General features: G+C 45.8%; 1 protein-coding gene across 2 annotated transcripts in view; it reads left to right on the forward strand.

Moving 5' to 3' along the window:
* Positions 1 to 23533, forward strand: part of TNRC6B (trinucleotide repeat containing adaptor 6B) — a 216385-nt gene that overhangs the window by 180893 nt on the left and 11959 nt on the right. For both annotated transcript variants that reach the window (XM_068252030.1, XM_068252031.1), the window contains 8 exons: positions 3580 to 3705; positions 4499 to 4630; positions 7702 to 7800; positions 10339 to 10492; positions 13651 to 13776; positions 17063 to 17239; positions 22979 to 23125; positions 23272 to 23355. In XM_068252030.1, coding sequence (XP_068108131.1) covers positions 3580 to 3705; positions 4499 to 4630; positions 7702 to 7800; positions 10339 to 10492; positions 13651 to 13776; positions 17063 to 17239; positions 22979 to 23125; positions 23272 to 23355 — 1045 coding nt within the window. The remainder of the gene's footprint in view (positions 1 to 3579; positions 3706 to 4498; positions 4631 to 7701; positions 7801 to 10338; positions 10493 to 13650; positions 13777 to 17062; positions 17240 to 22978; positions 23126 to 23271; positions 23356 to 23533) is intronic.

Consider the following 23533-nt stretch of genomic DNA (forward strand, 5'->3'; position numbering starts at 1 on the left):
GCAGCTCACTGACTGAACATGTACTTTCTGTTGGAAAGCCAGGCACATAGCCAGAGCTGCTGGTGGTAGAATGCTTATAGCCTCTTTACCGTACATAGACATGTAATCTAACGTGCTGCCAGCTGTCAGTCTGCTTTGGCCTTCAGAGATGCCGGGAATGATGTGATCTGGTTCTATGGCAGATTTTTCAGCACCCAGTTAAGTCACTGAGAACCAGAAACACCACAGTCTTGTAGAGGTCCTTCAGGCCCTACAATCTTGGTGGCTTTCCATGACATTGTAACTGGCGCTACACTGTAACACTCAGGGCCTGTTTCCACTACATGCAGAAAAACTGACGCCAATGCATGTCTGGGCCTGTTTCCACTAAACGTGATTTTTCTGATGTAGATTTTCCCATAGGCATTCATTGGAGTCACTTTTTCTGCATCCATTCTGCATCCAATCTGCGTGTAGTGGAAACAGACCCTCACTGTATTGTTAACTGTTATTTTTGATAAGACACAGTGGGCTCAATTTAGTAAGGCTGTGATTTCCTCACTGGCGAGATTATACAGACTGCAAAATAGCACTTTCTTAAATCCACTCAGGATGTTCAGTGAGATGCAAATAATTACAAATTAAGGCACTATGATACTAATTTACTTTGCTGCTTGAAAATAAGCCAATCAAATCCTACCGAGGTGGAATTCGATTGGTCCATTTTCCAGCTGGATACATTTCCAGAGCACCAGTGTGCCCATCAGACAGGGCGGTTTATGCACTTTCTGCTGTCCTCGTGTATCACATGCTGAGCTGCGTTGCAATGCAGTGACATCTCAGGCCCTCAGCCTCATACACACACATACAAGGACTGTCACTTGCAGGATCTGGGTAACTGTAATTTGGTCATTGGTTCAACATCCGTAGAATCTTTCAGAGCTGTCCTTGCTGGAAATATTCCTGTAGAAATGACACAGACCCTTCCCCTTCTCTGTAGCCCTTTAAAAATGTACAAAACAGGCTCAAAAGGCTTCAGTTCCACATAAGTGTTCAGTCTCTTCACAGGTGAGGTAAAATAACAGGCTTAGAGTTTACCACATAACATAACTTGTGAATTGATTCCATGCTTCGTTTTGTATTTTAAGAATTGTCTTTATTTTAGCACCACAGGTGTTAAAATGAGAACAAACAGCTTAGTGTGTATATGAGTGGCGTTTAGACTATTCCTAATATAGTGGCCTATCCTAAGAAACCTCACGCACTGCTGATGTGATCCGGGCAAAGATTACAAACCTTAGGCCTCGTTCACATCATACACGCTTCCGTGCGGATATGGAAGCGCGTATGATGTGCTGAAACGCAGGAATGGCAGAAGGGCATAGACAGCCCTTCTACCGTTCACATCTACTGCGCTGTGCAGCAGTACGATGCGCTGGGAAGCGCTTGCCTACTGCTGCCTGCATTTTGCCCGCAAGCGCAGAGCTGATCCCATCACTGACAATGGATGGAATCAGTGGGCAGCGGCGCAGATGGCGTGCGATCAGATGCGCTGCGTTCGGATCACTCGCCCATCTGCGCTACTTAGATGTGAACGAGGCCTATAGATTCAAACGCTTTATTGTCATTGTTTAACACAACAAAATTACTTTTCCATGACCTTATAGAAAACAATTTTAAAATACATAGTCCACGTTTGCTGGATTGCTTGTAATCTCCAAAATTATAAACAATTGTTCAACCTTAGGAGAACTGGGAGTTGAACATGATTTCATCAGCAGTTCTGGGGGTTTGCCTGAAGGGCGGCGCTGTCTTGAAAATGTTTGTAGGTGTCAGTGGCCTTTATTGTTCTGCCCAGCCTTAGTCAGCCTTGTGGCATTTTTACGCTACAGGTAAAAAAACAAAACAAAAAACACTGAATCCAAAATAAAGTGCAATTTTACAGCTCCTTGTAAGTGGAATTGATTTCAATAATCTGATCTAATTGATTAGATTTTTTTTTTCCATTAGTGGCCACAAACGATTGGACGTACAAAAAATTGTTCATAAACGTTCGTTCAGCAAATTGTATCGTTAGTGGCCACCTTTATAATATCTGGTAATCCTGGTGAACGTTATCTTATGCAGATGGTAGTAATATCTTACATAATGTGGTGATGTTTATGCTTCCTGTAGCCTGTTACACAATAACCACAACAATGTATAGAGTCTGTAGAATGATGCGGTCTTCCATACTAGGGATGTGAAAGTGAACTTGTGTCCGTTTTATTCATACAGCGAGATTCAAACCTGAGTTCTACAGTGTTCCCGCCCCTTCTTCTCTTATTTAAAGAGGAACTCCAGTGAAAATAATAATAGTGGCAAAAAGTGCTTTATTTTTACAATAATTATGTATAAATGATTTAGTCAGTGTTTGCCCATTGTAAAAGCATTCCTCTGCTTGATTTACATTCTGACATTTTATTACATGGTGACATTTTTACTGCTGGCAGGTGATGTCACTGGAAGGAGATGCTGCTTGCTTTTTTGGCAGTTGGAAACAGCTATTTCCCACAATGCAACAAGACTCTCACAGTGTGATGTCGGTACCTCTGTGCTGTGAGGTGCAGACATCACACTGTGGGAGGGGTTTCACCGCAACATCAGCCATACAGCGCCCCCTGATGATCCGTTTGTGAAAAGGAATAGATTTCTCATGGGAAAGGGGGTATCAGCTACTGATTGGGATGAAGTTCAATTCTTGGTTACGGTTTCTCTTTAAGGTACCCATACATCTAGCGAAAGACAGATCTCTCTGTGACCGAATCTGATCGGAGAGAGTTCTATTGGCTTCCATTAACCACAAGCCGATTCCTGATCAATTTCAGCATGAAATGTTGCGGGAATTGGCCTTGTGACGCTGCTCCTGTCCCCATATTTTTTTTTTAAACTCCGCCTCCTGTTGCCTCAAGCAGTTATACTTTACCTGCCATCATCCTTGTATTTCCGCATTTGTGCCCCCACCTGGTTGCCGGTGTTATGGCATGTGTGACATCACACACGAGCCTCCAAAGCTTTATGCCAGTAGTCACAAGGGGCCCGTATCTGGAAGTGCAAGTACAGTGGCAGGTAAAGTATAACTTCACTGGGGGGGTGGTAAATAAAACATTTGAGGCAGTGGCTGGGGGTTTCCGTTGCGTTTGTCTATCGCACATCCCGATCGAGCACTTGACCAATTCCACCTTGAAATTGGTCACATCGTTTACCATGCATGCGGTTGTCAGCACAGATTTGGATACTATTTGATTATAATTATCGAATCGGATGGTCAATCAGCCACCAAGTTCAGTAAACGATGGGCACCTTTAGACCCTCATTAGCCGTCTATTATCATCTCTAGTCATGTGTTCTTGGTGACAGTATTAGTAGGCACTTATTTAGTGGCAGCCAATAGGAGCAGCTCAGTGAAGGAAGGGTGGCGGGCAGAATGTAGGACACAGGCCTGGATCTCACTCTATGAAGGTCTGGACGCAGGTTCACTTTCAACATACAGGTTTTACAATCTGCTGAAGTTGTGATTTCCCAGCCACTGAATGCTTGACTCTTCTCCTGTCTGTCTAGGGTGGCAATCACGGTCTGTTCGGGAACAGCGGTGCACAATCGCGAGGCATGCACAACCCTGTGCCATCGCTCAACTCTTCTCCCAACCTCCGGGCACAAGTGCCTCCCCAGTTCCTCTCTCCACAGGTGAGCTCAGTCTTGTTCTTTCGTGCTTCTCAACGTTCCACTAAAACCCAAAATGGAACAAGTTATTCTGTCCAGCATATTACTTCTGTACAGTCCCCTGCTTACGCTACTGGCTGGATAGTGTACTGGTTAAGGGCTCTGCCTCTTATGCTGGGTACACACTGAGATTTACTGTCGGATCGATTATTTCCAACATGTCTGATCGATTTACGAAATGGTACACACCATGCAATTTCCAGTCAGATAGTTGGGCCAAATCGATTTACGACCATTCCAATCTGATTTCTGATTGATTTTCTGATCACTTTTATACAAAATCGATCAGAAATCAGACTGGATCTGTCAAATAATCGCTTCGAACGATCAGACGGGAAGTTGCATGGTGGGTACCAGGCATTATACACCTGTGTATCTGGGTCAAGCTGGCCATACACTTATAGATTTCCAACCAATGTTCCAAAACTATTGATTCCTTTCTGAAAAAAAAAATAATTCTTCCCATACACTGCACGTCAATTTCCAATAGATTCCAGCAGGGGGTCTGTTGAAAATTGATCAAAGTGCAGAGTTGCATGTTTCAATGCAGTGCTAAGCTATAGGCCATTGATCTGCCAATGCTGTGGCCCCGCCCCCAATAGTTTTACATTTTTCATCTTGTCTGATTGATACTTTTGATCGATTTTTAGGCAATAGCACAGATGAATCAAATCTACAAATCCATGAGTGTATGCAACCTTTAGCTTATAACATTTTATCATAGAAACTGATTACCCCTTTTTTTTTCTTTCCTCAGGTCTCGGCCTCGATGCTGAAGCAGTTCCCTAACAGTAACATGAGCCCAGGACTGTTTAACATGGGGCCCCAACTCTCTCCGCAGCAGATTGCTATGCTGAGCCAGCTGCCTCAGATACAGCAGTTCCAGCTGGTGTGTATTACATCTGCCTTTATTTACCATGTATATACTCGAATACAAGTCGTCCTCGTGTATAAGTCGACTCCTATTTGATCCTCTTAAGCTGGAATGTTTTATTGACTCAAGTATAAGTCTACCCAGCAAAGTTAATGGCTGCACTTGGGGACCAGGAGGCGTTAATGGTCCCACTGCATACAGTATTGCAGACATTAACCCCTCCTTTCCCTTAAGTGCAGCCAATACCTCCTACAGGTCCCCAAGTGGTGCAATTATTCACTCCTCTATGCAGCTCAGTATTTGCCCTTTCCTTGTTAATTGTTCTGACCAGGACTGTCACACCTGTGCTTTCTTGGCATTTCCTTTCCTCAAAGTGTCACTTACCACCGGGTAAATTCCTGCAAATGGGAATGTCACAATTAGTACACACATTACTCAGTGTTGCCTGTGACTCGTGTATATGTCAACCCCAATACTTTTATTTAGTGAGTCAGACCTAAATTTCTAGACTTATACTCCAGTATATACACCGTATATCTGTGTCTGTTTATGTACTATCGCGTTTCAATAATACTGTATCCTCTGTGCTGCACAGTGAACTTTGTGCTGGAATAATAGCCTAACTGGGGATAGAGAGAGCTTGCTAGTTTCATCTCTGCAATCCAATTTATAACCTGCTAACAGAATGGTGTATGAATGAAGTATTGGTAGAAAAAGACACTCGCAGAGCTGCGCTGGCTGATGGTTTAGCAAAAGCTTGGCACTGGGGAGTAGCAATAGACCCTGCAAGGGATGCTGCCGCGGGGGGCCCCGTGGGGGGAAGTTTCTTTTCTCTGACGTAATAGATTAACAACTAAGGGCACAGAGAAAAAAAAACTCTCTGCTCTCTGCACAATTGTTCTAATGACTACATCTGCTCAGCCACTGATAAGGAATCATGCAAAGTTTTGCAGACAAAGATTTGTAGACAGTCCCTATTCAGTGTAAAGCAGGCTTGGCTCTTGTGTACAGTGCCCAGCCCCCAACCTCTCTACCCGCTCCCCAAGTGCTCTGTACTGTAGTGATGCTTGAGGAGTCTGGGCACGGACAAAACAAATTTCTGCTCTCTGCTCAATTGTTCTAATGACTGCATCTGCTCAGCCACTGATAACAAATCATACAAAGTTTTGCAGACAAAGATTTGTAGACAGTTTAAATTCAGAGTGCAGCAGGCTCTGTTTTTACCTGCATGAGGAAAACACATTCAAGTGTGCACCTGCGGAAGGGCCCCCCCCATCCAAAGAGTTTGTCTGCAGCAGAATGTAGATTAGTGGGTTCCTGGCACAAGGACTAGCCTGGAAGGATGTAGGGAAAGAGTTAACGTGGTCCCTGCTCAGGTTGGTTCATGATTATGTTCCTGCCGCTTCCTGTTTGGCTGATGTCAGCGCGTCCAAGCTGAGCGACGCAGCGGCTTTGGGTTACCGGCTGGAATCCGGGGAAGGGGGAGGCTGCAAGTCTGGACAAAGTACTTGTCATACAGGAAAGCGGCAGGTCTCCTGCCTCCGGCGTTATTACGCTCCACACACTGACAGGCGGCTTAACTCGTGCGGAACAAAGGTCTCATTCTCCACTTCCTCTGCCACGCTTCTGTGCGGCTTACGGCTGTACTGCTGAGTGCTTATTTACAGCAAAGCGTGCGGGGATCATGCTGGGGGAGGGGCATTAGGGTTAAGGTAGCCACACATCCAGCGATGATGGGCAGATTCAACCAAGAGACAAATCTCTCAGATCGAATCTGATTAGAGAGCAATCTGTCAGCTGCCCATACACTGCAGACCAATACAGAATCAGAATCGTTTATTTCGCCAAGCATAACAGGGTTATGCCCGGAATTGGATTTGGCACAATACATAGCTCAAGAGGAAGACCTATGTAATAGGTTCACATGCATGCAAAAGACATCAAGAGGGACAACAATAACCCTTTACATAGTTCGAACATAACGTGACATAGCAGATCATCCTGTGGTTCCTGTCCGCACACAAGATAACTAAAGGACCAGTCTTACATAGAGTTAATCAGTCCTGTGTCGTGGACACAGTGATTGGGAGAGTCCCAGCTCAGACCGTGGCTCGCTGAGGGAGGTGGGAGTGCAGATTGGGAGTATTTGGAGGGAGTTTAGGAGCCTGACAGCCGAGGGGAAAAATGAGTTCTTGTGTCTCACGGTCTTTGTTGAGATGGCCCTGAAGCCTCCGGCCCAATGGGAGCGGATCGAAGTAGCTGTTTGCTTGGGTGGGAAAGGTCGTTAGCAATCCTCAGTGCCCTAGATCGCAGCCTTGTGTTGTGTAGGTGGGCAAGTGAGGGGAGGGGTCTCCCAATGATCCTCTCCGCCAACTTGATGACCCTTAGTAGTTTGTACTTGTCGCTGTCTGTGGCGCCAGCATGCCAGACCAAGATTGAAGAGCAGAGAATCGATTCAATGGTGGCTGAGTTTGTAAGAATCTCCTGGACCATGCCAAATTTCCTGAGTTGGCGTAGGAAGTAAAGTCTCTGCTGGGCTTTCCGCTGGATACCTGATTGATTTCAGCGTGTAATCTCTAGGGAATCGGCCACGTTCACCGCCTCGCCGCTGTTCCGCTAATGTATAAATGTATATGGATGTGTTTTTATACATTACATCTCGCAGCATGTCTGACCGATTAATGCAGCCAATTTCAGCCTGAAATTGGTCACATTGTCCATGGGGCATGCACCTTTGCGGCACCGATTTTCATCCGATTATAAGAATCGGAATCAGATGGTCGATCGGCCGCCAAGTCACCTGATGTGTGGCCACCTTTAGGCTTTAGGCCATTATAAGCGTTATTAAGCAGATTATAATAGGGAGTGAAATTAGGGTTAGATGTTGGGAAGGAGATTATATATTATAGTGGAGGTCAGGACTAGACGTTAGGGAGGGGTTTTGTTGGGGGGGGGGGGTTAGGGTTTAGGGATAGATGTTATGCCTGGTACACACCATGCAATTTCCCGTAATGTCATGAGTGGAATGACTTGTTTAGAATGGTTGGTTCCTGAACGTGCTGACGTTGGATTTGCTTGTTTTGCAGGCCTGCCAGCTCCTCCTACAGCAGCAGCAACAGCAGCAGCAGCTGCTCCAGAATCAGAGGAAGATCTCACAGGCCGTGAGGCAGCAGCAGGAGCAGCAGGTGAGTCTTCTGATATTACACCGCCTGCGGATCTGCTTATTGGCGATGGGCAACGAGATACTCAGAACTCCGCCTTGCATGCAGATTGTATGCAGCTCAGAACTGGGGCAGCCCTACCCACTTCCTGACATTTACATTAAGCCCTGTACACACCATGCAATCTTCACTTCCGATCCCAATCGAGATCCTAATTTAGATCCTAATCAAGCGAGTGATCAGACTGATATTCATATCTGAGATCGGCTATAGAAGAAAATTAGCGCACACATGCAATTTTTCTAAATTCTGATCCCATTTACAATAATTTTTCTGATTGGTTATCGATCGCAAGGACATACACACATAACGGCCAGTTTTCGATAGATATTCTCCAGCCTGTCCGATCTGCGTCTGATTGTGTAATACTTTAAATGCACGTTTCGATCCAGTGGCCGATTAGCCACCGAATCGACCGGCGCTTCCCCGTTCGTCCGCGCGGATCGATTACCGCTCGTCCCCGCCGGCACTCCTTATCAGCCGCTCGATTCCCTGCCATTGTCTGCCGATGGGGATCGAGCAGCGTGATCGGACCAGCTGAATATTATCAGCTGGCCGGATCAGCTGCTCGATACACGGTACAGAAACGTACCGTGTATCCCCAGCATTAGAGAACGGTTTTAAGCTTGGGATTGGTCGCGGGCAATCAGTGGGATGGGGATATATATATATATATATATATATATATATATATATATATATATATATATATATATATATATATAATTTGTCCAATGCGATTGTTTTTTCAGTTGGAAGTAGTATCTGAAGTGTATATTGCATAGTAAGCATCAGCCTTAAAGAGGAACTTCAGCCTAAACACACTTACTGTCATTAAGTTACATTAGTTATGTTAATTAAAATAGATGGGTAATATAATCTCTTACCCACCCTGTTTTAAAAGAACAGGCAAATGTTTGTGATTTCATGATGGCAGCCATCTTTTTGGTTGAAAGGAGGTGACGGGGAGCATAGGACACAGTTCCAAATGTCCTGTGTGCTGATAACTCCTCCCATTTGCTAGGCAACAAGATTAACATAGGAAATCCCATCATGCTTTGCACAGCATCAGGTGAAAAATGCCCCGGCAGTTTTCCTTGATGGAGCGGAGCTTAGCTTCTGTGCAGCTAAAAATGAGGCTTGGGTAAGAAAAACAAAGTACTGATGCTGTGAAACTGTTAAAGAAACAGCAAGCCTTTTCAATGCTTCTGAGTAGATTTTTAGTCTGGAGGTTCACTTTAAAGGTGCCCATAGATCTACTGATGGATGGACAGATTCACCGTGAGACAGATCTTTCTGCTCAAATCTGATGGGAGAGATCTGTTGCCCTCCCTTGTGACTTCAGTCTGGCCACCCCCAGGTGTAAAATGTCCTTCGTGTCTTGGGTTGTAGCAGCCAAGGCCCGACTTATACGTTGGCCGTTGTGATATCAAACTCTGTTACCACCACGCACACCCAAATCGAACATTTTCGACTGAGATTTTTCCAGCATACTCGATTGATGCATTCCACCGATTTCTGCTTGAAATCGATAGAATCATAGATCTAGCAGACATGTTGTGGTGCAGATTTTCATCCAATTCGATTGAACTATCAAATAGTATTTTCGGTAGGCCACAGGATCGCTAAATGTTTGGCCACCTCAACTTTTCACATGATTATTTGCTCTTCTGACGATCTCACAAGTTCTTTGTCTGCTAAAGTCAAGGTACCCCATACATCTAGCAATTTTGGCGGGTGATCGACCAACAGACAGATCTCTCTGATTGAATCTGATTGGAGAGAGATCTTGTGGCCACCAGGCCGATTCCTGATCGATTTCAGTACGAAACCTTGCGGATATTGGCCTTGTGACACGGCCTCGTTTCCCTAGCTGCTGTTCCCCTAATGTTTTATCCCCCACAGACCCCCCAATGCTGTAATACTTTACCTGCCACCGTCCTCGTACTTCCACGTTTGCGCCCCCATGGGGTTGCCGGTGTTATAGCACATGGGGTTAGTGTGTGATGTCACACACGTGCCGTGTGCCGGTAGTCACAGGTGGCTAGAATGCGGAAGTATGGCGGACACTAGCGGGCGGTGTGACAGGTGAAGTATGACTGCACCTGGGGAAGGGGCCAATGTACATTAGGGAGGCATCGGCCAGGTTTTTTTTTTCCCGCGTTCATTGTTTGCGATTATTGCACGCAGTTACCGCTGCACCGATCGCGCATGTCAGCCTGAGATTTTTCAGCGTATCTGATTGATGCGTGTGACCAATTTCAGCCCGAGATCAGTTGCATCGTCGATTGGGCGTGCACGTGGCGGCACAGATTTTCATTCGATAATAATTATGGAATTGGATGGTCGATCGGCCACCAAGCCTAATCTATGGGCACCTTTCAACCTTTTGTTTTCTCTTTATCTTTTTTCTGCTACTTCTGTAGCTTGCGGTATTTCCAGCTGTAGACCATCCGTTCCCCGTGTAACCCAGATGTGTGTACCTTTATTCCCTCTCCGCAGCAATTAGCACGAATGGTAAGCGCACTCCAGCAGCAGCAGAGGCAGCCAGGCATGAAGCACTCTCCCTCCCATCCAGCCGGACCCAAGTCTCATCTGGATCCCGTGGGGATGTCCGACATGCAGTCCAAGGGACACGTGCCAGGATACGGCTCTGGTCAGTAGCGGTGCAGTCATTAAATTTAATAGCAGAGTTTCCCCAACTCATAGTCTGCATCAGGTGTGATCCTGTTATGCTGGGAATACACGGCTCGATTTTGAGCCATTTAGACGGCTCGATTGATAATTTCCGACATGTCCGATCTCCCGCCCGAGCGTTTCCACGCTCGATTTTGCATAGGAAACAATGGTAAAAGAACAGAAAAATGAGCAAAAGAAAAGCAAATCGACTGTGAAACAGAGAGTGAAATCAAGCGCAAAAATCGAGCCGTGTATTCCCAGTATTACTCTGTAGCATCTGTTGGTTCCCTCGTGTCTATAATGGTGCTGCAGAGAGCAGCCCAGCAGGAATCTGTCTTTGGGATCGGCCACGAGGTTCTTAAACAAGGCGCATATCTTAGAGGAACTTTTACCTCAGATTGAGCTTCATCCCAATCAGTAGCGAATACCCCCTTTCCCATGAGAGATATTTACCTTTTCTTGAATAGAGCATCAGGGGGCTCTGTATGGCTGGCATTGTGGTGAAACCCCTCCCATAGTGTGATGTCATAACCATGGTCTTGACAGTTTCCTGTCTGTGAACCTCATTGCATTGTGGGAACTGACAGTTTTTCCAACTGCCAAGCCAGCAGTATCTCCCTCTGTGCATAGAACTCTCAGTAAATGAACATTCCGAACAGATCACCTGGCAGAACTGAAGATGTCACCATGTGATAAATGTCAGAATGTAAATCAGGGAGAGGAAATATTTTACAATAGGCAAACACTGACTAAATCTATAAATGAGTATTGTAAAAAAAAAAAAGACATTTTATTCATTGTTATTTTCACTACAGGTCCTCTTTAGGATGGCCATACACATCGATTTATTCAAACTCTATGCCTAGTGTGTGGCAGTAATAAATCCCTATCAGAATTAATCTGACAGGGATCTATCTGATGCCTGAATCTGGTGGCTAGAAGTTTCGATGTGAGTTCATGTCCTGGCCGAGAGAAGTACTCACATAGATGCACTACATTTCCCAGCATGCATTGTAGCAATCAGAGGTACGCAACGCCGCAGGGAGCATTAATCTGCGGTCTTTGCCTGGGCATATCCCATACAGGATATGTGGTGCACACCGACCCCCTGCCCGCCCAACAGTGCACTCTATTACGAGCCGTCCTGGTCTCTTGAGAGGGATATGGAAGCTGCCATATTTATTTCCTTTTAAGCAATACCAGTTGTCTGGCAGCCCTGCTGGTCTATTTGGCTGCAGTAGTGTCTGAATAACACTAGAAACAAGCATGCCGCCAATCTTGTCAGATCTGAGAATGTCAGAAACACCTGATCTGCTGCATGCTTGTTCAGGGGCTATGGCAGAAAGTATTAGAGGCAGATGATCAGCAGGGCTGCCAGGCAACTGGTATTGCTTAAAAGGAAATCAATATGGCAGCCTCCATATATGCAGATCACTCCATAGATCCTTATTTTCATTATTTGGTCACTAAGGCCTCGATTCGTCAAGACTTATCGAATCAAATACCGAACTCGATAAGTTGATTTCAAGATTCATCAAAGTTATCTGCAGCTGTTAGCGAGCATTCGGTAATCATTCGGGAATGATGCGATAAAACGGAAGAAAGTGCAATTCATGGAAATGAAAGTGGGCGTGGTTTAGCGTTACATTTAGGATTAGTGATCTCCTTCACTGCTCTGTCGTTATTCCTGTCAGATCATTGCTGACAGAGAAGATGGAGCCATTTGAAGTGGTTATGTATCAGCTGAGAGTGATTCGAAGGTGCAGAAGGGCAAGAATAAGGTCTAGAACCATATCAATTTGCAAGAGAATAGATTTATTTGCTATAACAGGACATCAGCATTTCTCCTGAATCATCTTGTAAGAGAACACAGGCAGTGCCAGGTTAACTAAATTGCTAGCTGCACTATAATTTTTCAGAAAAGGCTCCTATCAAGCCATAGCTGGTGAAATTGTGGGATTGTTTCTCGCCACTCCCAGAATCCTGGTCCAGGTGTTAAGCCCTATTCAGAATGTTGCTACGTGGTGTTCAAAGGACTGCCTTTTACCCACAATTCCACGGGAATCTTATGGCCTTGTGTTAAATTACCGCTGTAAACTGGAAATATCGACATGTTACCGAATGGTTACCGCATTATCGAAGTCACACTGAAGGCGGAAAAACCTTGATGAATACAACAAGAAATCGATACACTTCTAATTCGGTAATTTAACGAACTGGAAAAAAATGATCGCAAAGACAATGATGAATCGAGGCCTAAGATTTGCAGTCACAGGGTGAGGAGTTGGAATCTGAGGTCTTGTTTCACAGCAGCGACACCAGAAGGGTTGTCCTGCTTTGTCTTTTTATATGAAGTAGTTTTGACTGGCTCTTCCACTTGTGATCATGGAACGCAGAGGGAGCAGCTTTGCAGAATGCAAAGAAAACCGCAGCAAAGTTGTAGCTGCTGCTGAAAATACGCAAAGTCCTTGCTTCTGTCAAAAGGTGAAAGCTGGTAGTTTGCTCTGAGCATCTACACTAGGTGTCATTGGGCCAGATTTATCAAGAGTGTCTGAGACAAAATATTGGTAGGTTTTTAGAAATCCGTGCAGAACTGTCTCAGGCATCTTAAGAAATCATTAGGTAGTGCAGATTCCTTCTAAAACTGTTGTAAAATAGTGTGAGGGGAATGGCTGTTGCTGAGGTAACCAATACATCTGCTGTATTGATAGCAGCAGGATCTGAGGAGGAATTCAGCAGGTGGGAGGAGCCCTTCACATATGTCTAGCCTGCACACTTCAATCATGTCTAGCCTGCAGTTCTACATCTGTAGAACTGCTATCAAGCACTTCGTAATCTGCGCCAGTTTAGGGATGGACTTGCACTTTTCTTAACTGTAGTGCAGCTCTAGAAATTCATGCTAAATTGCCACTATTACTAGGATTTAATAAGGTTCTTATTATCATGCAGAACTGTTCTCCGTGCTGAATAGAACAGATTAAGAAGAGAAAACTGTTGGTAATGCGTTGATAGATCTTCCCCATTGTGTTTGTACCTGTCTGGGTCAGTGAGGAGGCGGGAGCAGGACACGCAGTGATGTCATCATTCCTATTTACTGATAGAACTGTTAGTAACTAGCTTTGCTCTGTTTTCCAGGCTTTGGCTCCAGCGGAATGGATTATGGAAAGGAAGCCGGTGCTGAGTCTCGTTTTAAGCAGTGGACATCAATGATGGACGGGTTGCCTTCCTCTGTCTCCCAAGATGTCAGTTTGCATAAGAATGGTACGGCTCCTCTCTCTCATGCTATTCTGACGGATAGAATTGTTGGAATTTAACCACTTAATGACAAGCTGACTTATAAAAACGTCCCGCTAGATCCTCTTAACGGCTCACAAACGTTTTTATAAGTGAGTGCTGCTGCCGCTGTGCGCGCTCCCGCACGTGCGTTCCTGTGCACGCGAGATTAGTGAGGGGGAAAAAATAAGCCATAGAAAAAATACACCTTTATTTCCAAATACTATATTGTCACCATACTTTGTACTAGGGACATAATTGAAATCTTGTGATAACCAGGACAAATAGGCAGATACAATGTGTGGGTTTTATGAACAATAGCAGTGTTCATATTAAAACTATAGGGGATGAAATTGGAGAGCTAGTTTTTGTTTTTATTTTTTCCTTGTTTTTACTTTTAAACTGCTTAGAAAAATAAAGTAATTACCGAAAACAAATATCAACCCCAAAAAGCCCAACTGGTGGTGAAAAAAACAAGATATAGATCATTTCGTTGTGATAAGTAGTGATTAAGCTATTGGCAAATGAAAGTATGATGAGCGCTGAAAGGGGGAAATCGCTCTTGTCCGTTAGGGTAAAAAACTGCCTTGGGGTGAGGTGGTTAAAGTAAACAAACAAAATTTCAGGCTAGGTGCACAGTGGTCAGTTGTATGTGTTATAATGCGTTATGAGTGTGAACTGCAATGGACACTGGACATAGACTTTAATACAAAGTCTGCATGCAGCGACTTAGAATAACGTGATCAGTTACTGTGAACAGGCCCAGTGAGCTGACATGCAGAATTATTCTACAACACAACTGACCACTGTGAACAGGGCCTCATATTTACATCAGTCAGGGGAAGCCTTTAGATCCTCCAGGACACCTGGCCGCAATCCTCTACCTCTTCCTGTCCGTGTATGAGCACGGCTGCACTTCAGAGCTGTACCGGCACGGATTGCCTTACGTGGCAGGCGGGGTGAGGGGGGAGAGCTCTGCTCTCTGCCAGATCGATCCACCAGGCTTATCGCTGGCAGAAACATCGGGGGCCGCTGTAGACACTAGATTCTCAGCAGAGGTGATCATTATTAGCCTCCTCAGTCGAGCTTCATCTAGTGTGTGTAGATTTACTAAACTGCGCCAAGCAGAATTACGTGAGTGAAGTCTAAGCACATGATTAGTAGAATGTAATGCATTGCGTGTAATAGCATATTATTATTATTATTTAGTATTTATATAGCGCCCTCATCTTCCACAGCGTTGTACAGAGTATATTGTCTTGTCACTAACTGTCCCTCAGAGGGGCTCACAATCTAATCCCCACCATAGTCACATGTCTATGTATGTATCGTGTAGTGTATGTATCGTAGTCTAGGGCTAATTTAGGGGGAAACCTGTTAACTTATCTGTATGGTTTTTGGATGTGGGGGGGGGGGGTGATCAGAGTGCCTGGAGGAAACCCACACAAACACAGGGAGGACATACAAACTCTTTGCAGATAGTGCCCTGGCTGGGATTAGATCCATGGACCCAGCACTGCAAGGCGAGAGCTCTAACCACTACGCCACCGTGCTGCACAACGTATCACATTCTGCTCTTCATCATGCAGACTTTTTGTACGTAATTCTATTTACACCAGTTTAGTGAATATACCCCCTAGATTATTATATACAATCCTAAAGATTTTTAGCAGTGATCAGAATTGGCAAGTTCTCATTTACACAGGTGCATATTTCACTGCACAATACTACAAACAACTCAAAAGCATACATAGAAGTTAACTGGCTTCCCCCTAAATTGGCCATAGACTACAATACATGCACTACATGATACATACATAGAGATAAGACTGTGGTGGGGATTAGATTGTGAGCTCCTCTGAGGACAGTCAGTGACATGACTATGTACTCTGTAATATGCTGCAGGAGATGTCAGTGCTATATAAATACATAATAATAATATGGTAGGCCATTACACTATGACTATGGTTGGATTAGAGTGTGAGCTCCTCTGAGGACAGTCAGTGACATGACTATGTACTCTGTAATGTGCTGCAGGAGATGTCAGTGCTATATAAATAATAATAATAATATGGTAGGCCATTACACTATGACTATGGTTGGATTAGAGTGTGAGCTCCTCTGAGGACAGTCAGTGACATGGCTATGTACTTTGTAATGTGCTGCAGGAGATGTCAGTGCTATATAAATACATAATAATATGGTAGGACATTACACTATGACTATGGTAGGATTAGATTGTGAGCTCCTCTGGGGACAGTCAGTGACATGACTATGTACTCTGTAATGTGCTGCAGAAGATGTCAGTGCTATAGAAATACATAATAATAATATGGCAGGACATTGGACTATGACTATGGTAGGATTAGACTGTGAGCTCCTCTGAGGACAGTCGGTGACATGGCTATGTACTCTGTAATGTGCTGCAGGAGATGATTGCGCAATATAAATACACAATAATAAGATGCTCCCTCCAGGGAATGCCTCAGCACCAATGATGGACATAAATCAAGGCTACCATTTGATTTAATTTAGCCTCCGCCTGGCATTGATTTTCCACACACAGCGAGGAAGTGGTTTCTCTTCATTATTCCAAGTGGCAGAGCTGTCAGGTATTGATCGGCGGGGAAGTTTTCGAGGAAATCCACTTAGTACAGTGTGCGTTCAATATCTATGGCTACCTATTTACCGGCGGGGGATTTGATGATTCCTCTGTATACAGAAAGCCTGTGTGCTAGAGGAGAATAATGAGTGTATTTATACTTACCTGGGGCTCCCACGCCATCCGCTCCGTTCTTTTGCTATCCCGCCTGTAATCCGGCCAGCCTCGCTCTTCTGCGCATTTGCGGCTTGGCAGCACATGACTACCGTCGCACTCCTGCAGACGCGACACGATTGGCCAGATTACCGGGGGGTATAACAGGTGAACAGAACTGCCGGAGATGACAACTAGGGAGCCCACGCAGCTCATAGGGCTGGAGAAGTGTAAATCGAGTAGAGTTGGCATTTGAATTCAGAAACCTGAATTATGCCGCACTTCAGCACCAAAGCTAGTGGACTGGGCCAAGCGGCTGCAGTCCACATTCCAAGCCCGAAGGAGGAAGCATTGTAGTCATGTGACACGCGGGATGAACCGTCTGTGGGTGACCTCTCCGTGACCCTGTCCACAAGCTGGGGGGGGGGGGGGGGGGTTGGCATAATTTGGGTTTCCAAATGATCCCGAATTCCATCTCCAACACTTATCATTTTTTTCCTCCCTTTTTGTTTTCTGCAGGTTCAATAGCTCCCCCTGCAAAGAATCGTGGTGGCTCCCCGTACAACCAGTATGACATGATGTCTGGGGACAGCGTGGGGCTGCATGGAGGGCCGACTGGTGAGAGTTGGCTTCCTGCCAAATCCCCTCCGTCTAACAAAATGGGAAACAAGTCAATCAATACCAGCTGGCCTCCAGGTGAGCACTGCTGAGCATGGTCAGTCTGTGGACAGACCCTTGTCCTAACCTACAAAATAATATCATAGTTGTACAGCCTTGTGACTACAGGGGTCGCAACCACCTCGGGCTTACTTAAAGGATACCTGAAGTGACATGATGAGATAGACATGTGTATGTACAGTGCCTAGCACACTAATACCTAGGCTGTGTTGCTTTTTTTCTTTCTCTGCCTGAAAGAGTTAAATATCAGGTATGTAAGTGGCTGACTCAGACAGGAAGTGACTACAGTGTGACCCTCACTGATAAGAAACTCCAACTATAAAACACTTTACTAGCAGAAAATGGCTTCTGAGAGCAAGAAAGAGATAAAAAGGGTCAATAATTCATAGATTTGAGCTCTGACATACTTCAATGAAAGTGTCATTGAGCAGAGAATGAAACCGTAAAAACTTAAAAACTACATAAAATAAAACTGTGGGATATCTACAAAAAAGTCATTTTTAGGAGACGGAGGATAGACAATTGTTTTTCTCATCAGCTTATTTTCACCTCAGATGTCCCTTAACTAAGGAAATAAAATCACCCAATATTGGGTTCATGTGAGGGTCACGCTGTAGTCACTTCCTGTCTGAGTCAGGACTGAGTCAGCCACTTACCTGATATTTAACTCTTTCAGACAGAGAAATTAAAAAAAAAGGAACACAGCATAGTTATCTGTGTGCTGGGCACTGTATATACACATGTCTATTTCATCATGTCACATGTCACTTCGGGTATCCTTTAAGTGTACCCAAGGTGACGTGTATGTCTAATGCCAAGTATACAAATAACTAGGCTGTGTTCCTTTTCTTATTTTTCTGCCTGAAAGAGGTAACATTCAGGTATGCAAGTGACTCTCAGGACTATAGCCTAATCCTCACTGACAAGGAATTACAGCCATAAAACTCTTTCCTGGAAGAGAACAACTTTGGAGCGCAGGGGATAGATAAAAGTCAATAGTTCATATATTTTGGCTTAGAACTCTTTGACTGTGTGGAAGTCTGTATCGTTTTGATGAGACACTACAACATGAAATCTATTTTTTTAATTTGATACACGGAAAATACAACTGTGGAATTCTAACAAAAAAAAAAACACATTTTTTTAGGAGTAGGAGTATAGATACAGTTGTTTCTCATCAGTTTTTCACCTTGGGTTTCCTTTCATTACACATGGGGCACACATTGTAACCTGGGTGACACCAAGACAAAGTGAGGGAGATTCCATGCAGCAGGTGTCACCCCCTGACCACAATAACATGGCCAGGCTTCTGCCTCTGCACTACTCTGATCATAATTTAAAGCAAACCTGTCACTTTAAAAAGTGATTTATATTTCCTCGCGGACTCAAAGCGCCAGAGCTGCAGCCACTAGGTGGCGCACTCTATAGGCAGTAGCAATTTTAGGCCAGAGCTGCAGCCACTATAGGCAGTAGCAGTGTTAGGCCAGAGCTGCAGCCACTAGGGGGTGCTCTATAGGCAGTAGCAGTGGTAGGCCAGAGCTGCAGCCACTATAGGCAGTAGCAGTGTTAGGCCAGAGCTGCAGCCACTAGGGGGTGCTCTATAGGCAGTAGCAGTGTTCGGTCCAGGGCTGTTGAGTCGGTCCAAAAATCCTCCGACTCCTCAGTTTAGGATTCCACCGACTCCTCTAATTTGCATATTACAATTTTGTTGATTAAAAGTATGTAACATGAAATTCGTCTCTTAACTGCCAACGCTTAGGAATTTTACAAGACAACTGAAGTGAGAAGGATATGTAGACTACTATATTTATTCCCTTTAGACTAAAACTAGTCCTTGGTAAGAGTACTTGTAAAAGGTACAAACCGGAACAAAGAACATCTATCAGGCCCTAGACAATGTAACTGTGGGTACATGTAAGAATGATGTGCAGGTACTCTGCAGGGGAATAAGGAGATTCTTCCTCTATTACACATTCTTCATGCACTGAACCAGGTTTATGGGTGACAGACAACACCTCTGTGTTCAATGTGCACAGCATTCTCAGTGGATTCCCTGCAGCTCTGTGGGGAGTGCATATGTAGAGTATAGTACTACTGTGTAACAAAGTAAACCTGAGACAGATGAAATTAAAGTTTTTTACATACCTGGAGCTTCCTCCAGCCACCTTCAGAATAATCAGTCCCTCGTTGTCCTCCTCCACCACCTGGATCTTCTGCTATGAGTCCAGGTACTTGAGCCAGTCGGGCGTAGTGCGCATGCACACACTCCGCCGCCAGGAGCATACTACACCTGTGCAGCAGGTGCAGAATGTTCCTGGCTGTGGGAGCGGCATGCGGCCGGACAGCGCTGACTGGCTGAATTACCAGGACTCATAGCAGAAGATCCGGGTGGTGGAGGACAGCGAGGGACTGATTAGCCTGAAGGGGGCTGGAGGAAGCCCAAGGTATGTATAAAACTTTACTTTTCATCCGTCTCAGTTACCCTTTAATTTGTAGTCCCCAAACCAAATTTTAACAACATATCAAATTATTTGATTTCATCAGCAAAGGGAGTGCATACATTTGCATAAATCAGCATCAATGCAGAATTATTTCCATCTCGTTGACCATCTCTATTAGTGAAACAGCTACACATCAGGCTTTATTCTTACAGCATAGATGTTATTTAGTATATATAAGAGATTCCTGTGTACACATCATATATACAGTCAAAATCAGATATGTATATCTAATACGGGGACTGCTTTATTGAAGCAGCACAGGTAACTAATTTTGATTGGTTTATTTCATTTTTGTGGACTAAGCACAGCTATTACTGTATATATACTGTATATATACATTATTTTTAATGACTATTATCTGAGAAATAGAACATTTTATCATATTTTCTATTTTAATTACAGTTACAAATTCATTAGGGGTCGGAGTCGGTGCATTTTTTCCCGACTCCGACTCCAGGCACCCAAAATTGCACGACTCCACGACTCCGACTCCACAGCCCTGGTTAGGTCAGAGTTGCAGCCACTAGGGGGTGCTCTATAGGCAGTAGCAGTGGTAGGCCAGAGCTGCAGGCACTATGGGGCACTCTATAGGCAGTACCAGTGTTAGGCCAGAGCTGCAGCCACTAGGGGATGCTCTATAGGCAGTAGCAGTGGTAGGCCAGAGCTGCAGCCACTAGGGGGTGCTTTATAGGCAGTAGCAGTGGTAGGCCAGAGCTGCAGGCACTATGGGGTGCTCTATAGGCAGTAGCAGTGTTAGGCCAGAGCTGCAGCCACTAGGGGGCACTCTATAGGCAGTACCAGTGTTAGGCCAGAGCTGCAGCCACTAGGGGATGCTCTATAGGCAGTAGCAGTGTTAGGCCAGAGCTGCAGCCCCTAGGGGGTGCTTTATAGGCAGTAGCAGTGTTAGGCCAGAGCTGCAGCCACTAGGGGGTGCTCTATAGGCAGTAGCAGTGTTAGGCCAGAGCTGCAGCCATAAGGGGGAACTCTATAGGCAGTAGCAATGCTAGGCCAGAGCTGCAGCCACTAGGGGGTGCTTTATAGGCAGTAGTAGTGTTAGGCCAGAGCTGCAGCCACAAGGGGGCACTCTATAGGCAGTAGCAGTGTTAGGGAAGAGCTGCAGCCACTATAGGCAGCAGTAGTGTTAGGCCAGAGCTGCAGCCACTAGGGGTGCTCTATAGGCAGTAGCACTGGTAGGCCAGAGCTGCAGGCACTAGGGGGCGCTATATAGGCAGTAGCAGTGTTAGGACAGAGCTGCAGCCACTAGGGGTTGCTTTATAGGCAATAGCAGTGGTAGGCCAGATTTGTAGCCACTAGTGGGTGCTCTATAGGCAGTAGTAGTGTTAGGCCAGAGCTGCAGCCACTAGGGGGCGCTCTGTAGGCAGTAGCAGTGTTAGGCCAGAGCTGCAGGCACTAGGGGGTGCTCTATAGGCAGTAGCAGTGGTAGGCCAGAGCTGCAGGCACTAGGGGGCGCTCTATAGGCAGTAGCAGTGTTAGGCCAGAGCTGCAGCCACTAGGGGTTGCTTTATAGGCAGTAAAAGTGGTAGGCCAGAGTTGCAGCCACTAGTGGGTGCTCTATAGGCAGTAGAAGTGTTAGGCCAGAGCTGCAGCCACTATAGGCAGTAGCAGTGCTAGGCCAGAGCTGCAGCCACTAGTGGGTGCTCTATAGGCAGTAGCAGTGTTAGGCCAGAGCTGCAGCCACTATAGGCAGTAGCAGTGCTAGGCCAGAGCTGCAGCCACTAGGGGGCGCTCTATAGGCAGTAGAAGTGTTAGGCCAGAGCTGCAGTCACTAGGGGGCACTCTATAGGCAGTAGCAGTGTTAGGCCAGAGCTGCAGCCACTAGGGGGCACTCTATAGGCAGTAGCAGTGTTAGGCCAGAGCTGCAGCCACTAGGGGGTGCTTTATAGGCAGTAGTAGTGTTAGGCCAGAGCTGCAGCCACAAGGGGGCACTCTATAGGCAGTAGCAGTGTTAGGGAAGAGCTGCAGCCACTATAGGCAGTAGTAGTGTTAGGCCAGAGCTGCAGGCACTAGGGGGCGCTCTATAGGCAGTAGCAGTGTTAGGCCAGAGCTGCAGCCACTAGGGGGTGCTTTATAGGCAGTAGCAGTGTTAGGCCAGAGCTGCAGCCACTATAGGCAGTAGCAGTGCTAGGCCAGAGCTGCAGCCACTAGGGGGCGCTCTATAGGCAGTAGAATTGTTAGGCCAGAGCTGCAGTCACTAGGGGGCACTCTATAGGCAGTAGCAGTGTTAGGCCAGAGCTGCAGCCACTAGGGGGCACTCTATAGGCAGTAGCAGTGTTAGGCCAGAGCTGCAGCCACTAGGGGGCACTCTATAGGCAGTAGCAGTGTTAGGCCGGAGCTGCAGCCACTAGGGGGAACTCTATAGGCAGTAGCAATGCTAGGCCAGAGCTGCAGCCACTAGGGGGCGCTCTATAGGCAGTCGAATTGTTAGGCCAGAGCTGCAGTCACTAGGGGGCACTCTATAGGCAGTAGCAGTGTTAGGCCAGAGCTGCAGCCACTAGGGGGCACTCTATAGGCAGTAGCAGTGTTAGGACAGAGCTGCAGCCACTAGGGGGCGCTCTATAGGCAGTAGAATTGTTAGGCCAGAGCTGCAGTCACTAGGGGGCACTCTATAGGCAGTAGCAGTGTTAGGCCAGAGCTGCAGCCACTAGGGGGCACTCTATAGGCAGTAGCAGTGTTAGGACAGAGCTGCAGCCACTAGGGGGGTGCTTTATAGGCAGTAGTAGTGTTAGGGAGTCTTACCCAAGGACTGGACAAGCACTGGATCAATAGAGGCGAGGGGAAGCCTCTGGAATATCTAGGTGAGTAGCTGTGGCTGCAGGCCAAACAGGAAGTGATGCTCTCTGGCACTCACTTCCTGTGCCTGGAATTTAAGTTGCGCGGAAGTATATTGAAAAAAATATGCTTCCGCACATGTGCACCACGACGCTAACACCCTACATTTAAAAAAATATCCATCGCCATAGACTTGCATGACTTCCGGTTCGCCGCACGTTGCCACGTATGTTGCCCAGCAACCTGCTGTTGTTTTAGCGGCGAATCGGGTGCTTCTAACGGGACACACTGCACTAGGTATGAAATGCCCCATAGACTTGCACTGACGTAGCGGTTGCCTGCTGCCAAATAGACCAGCGCACCGCGCTAGTGTGAAGGGGACCTCAACGTAGCATTGTAATGTTATATTTCGCAAGACGCACGCTGACCTATTTTCTCTTCTTTTCTCTCCAATGTTCCCCTGCAGAGTTTCAGCCTGGCGTGCCATGGAAAGGAATTCAGAACATCGACCCAGAATCCGACCCTTATGTTACCCCCGGCAGTGTGCTGGGGGGCCCAGCCCCATCTCCCATCGTAGATACTGACCACCAGCTACTGCAGGACACCCCTACAGGCAAGTCGTTTACCCAAAACATTTATGTTCAAAATTTATTTTCACAATAGAGAATAACTCCAGTGAAAGCCGTATGTATTATAATGTAGATCGGTGGCATTGAAACATGAAAAATAAGATCGGGTCGCCTTTTTTCATCCCCCTAGGGTCCAATTCTTCCCTCAACACCTCGCTGCCTTCACCCGGTGCCTGGCCCTATAGTGCCTCTGAGAATATCCACAGCACTTCAGGTAACTCTGCCAGTCCTGGTGTCCTATTCACCATGGTGTGTAAGCCTACAGCTGCTAGTAACAGCAACTGGAGGGTAAAGCCTAGTACACACATGCAATTTTGATTGACCAATCATTGGTCAATTTTACCACCTCCATGTAGTATGGGGGTTTACCTATACAACCTGTTCATAGAATT

The sequence above is a fragment of the Hyperolius riggenbachi genome, chromosome 9 (assembly GCF_040937935.1).
Source record: "Hyperolius riggenbachi isolate aHypRig1 chromosome 9, aHypRig1.pri, whole genome shotgun sequence".
Taxonomy (NCBI): domain Eukaryota; kingdom Metazoa; phylum Chordata; class Amphibia; order Anura; family Hyperoliidae; genus Hyperolius; species Hyperolius riggenbachi.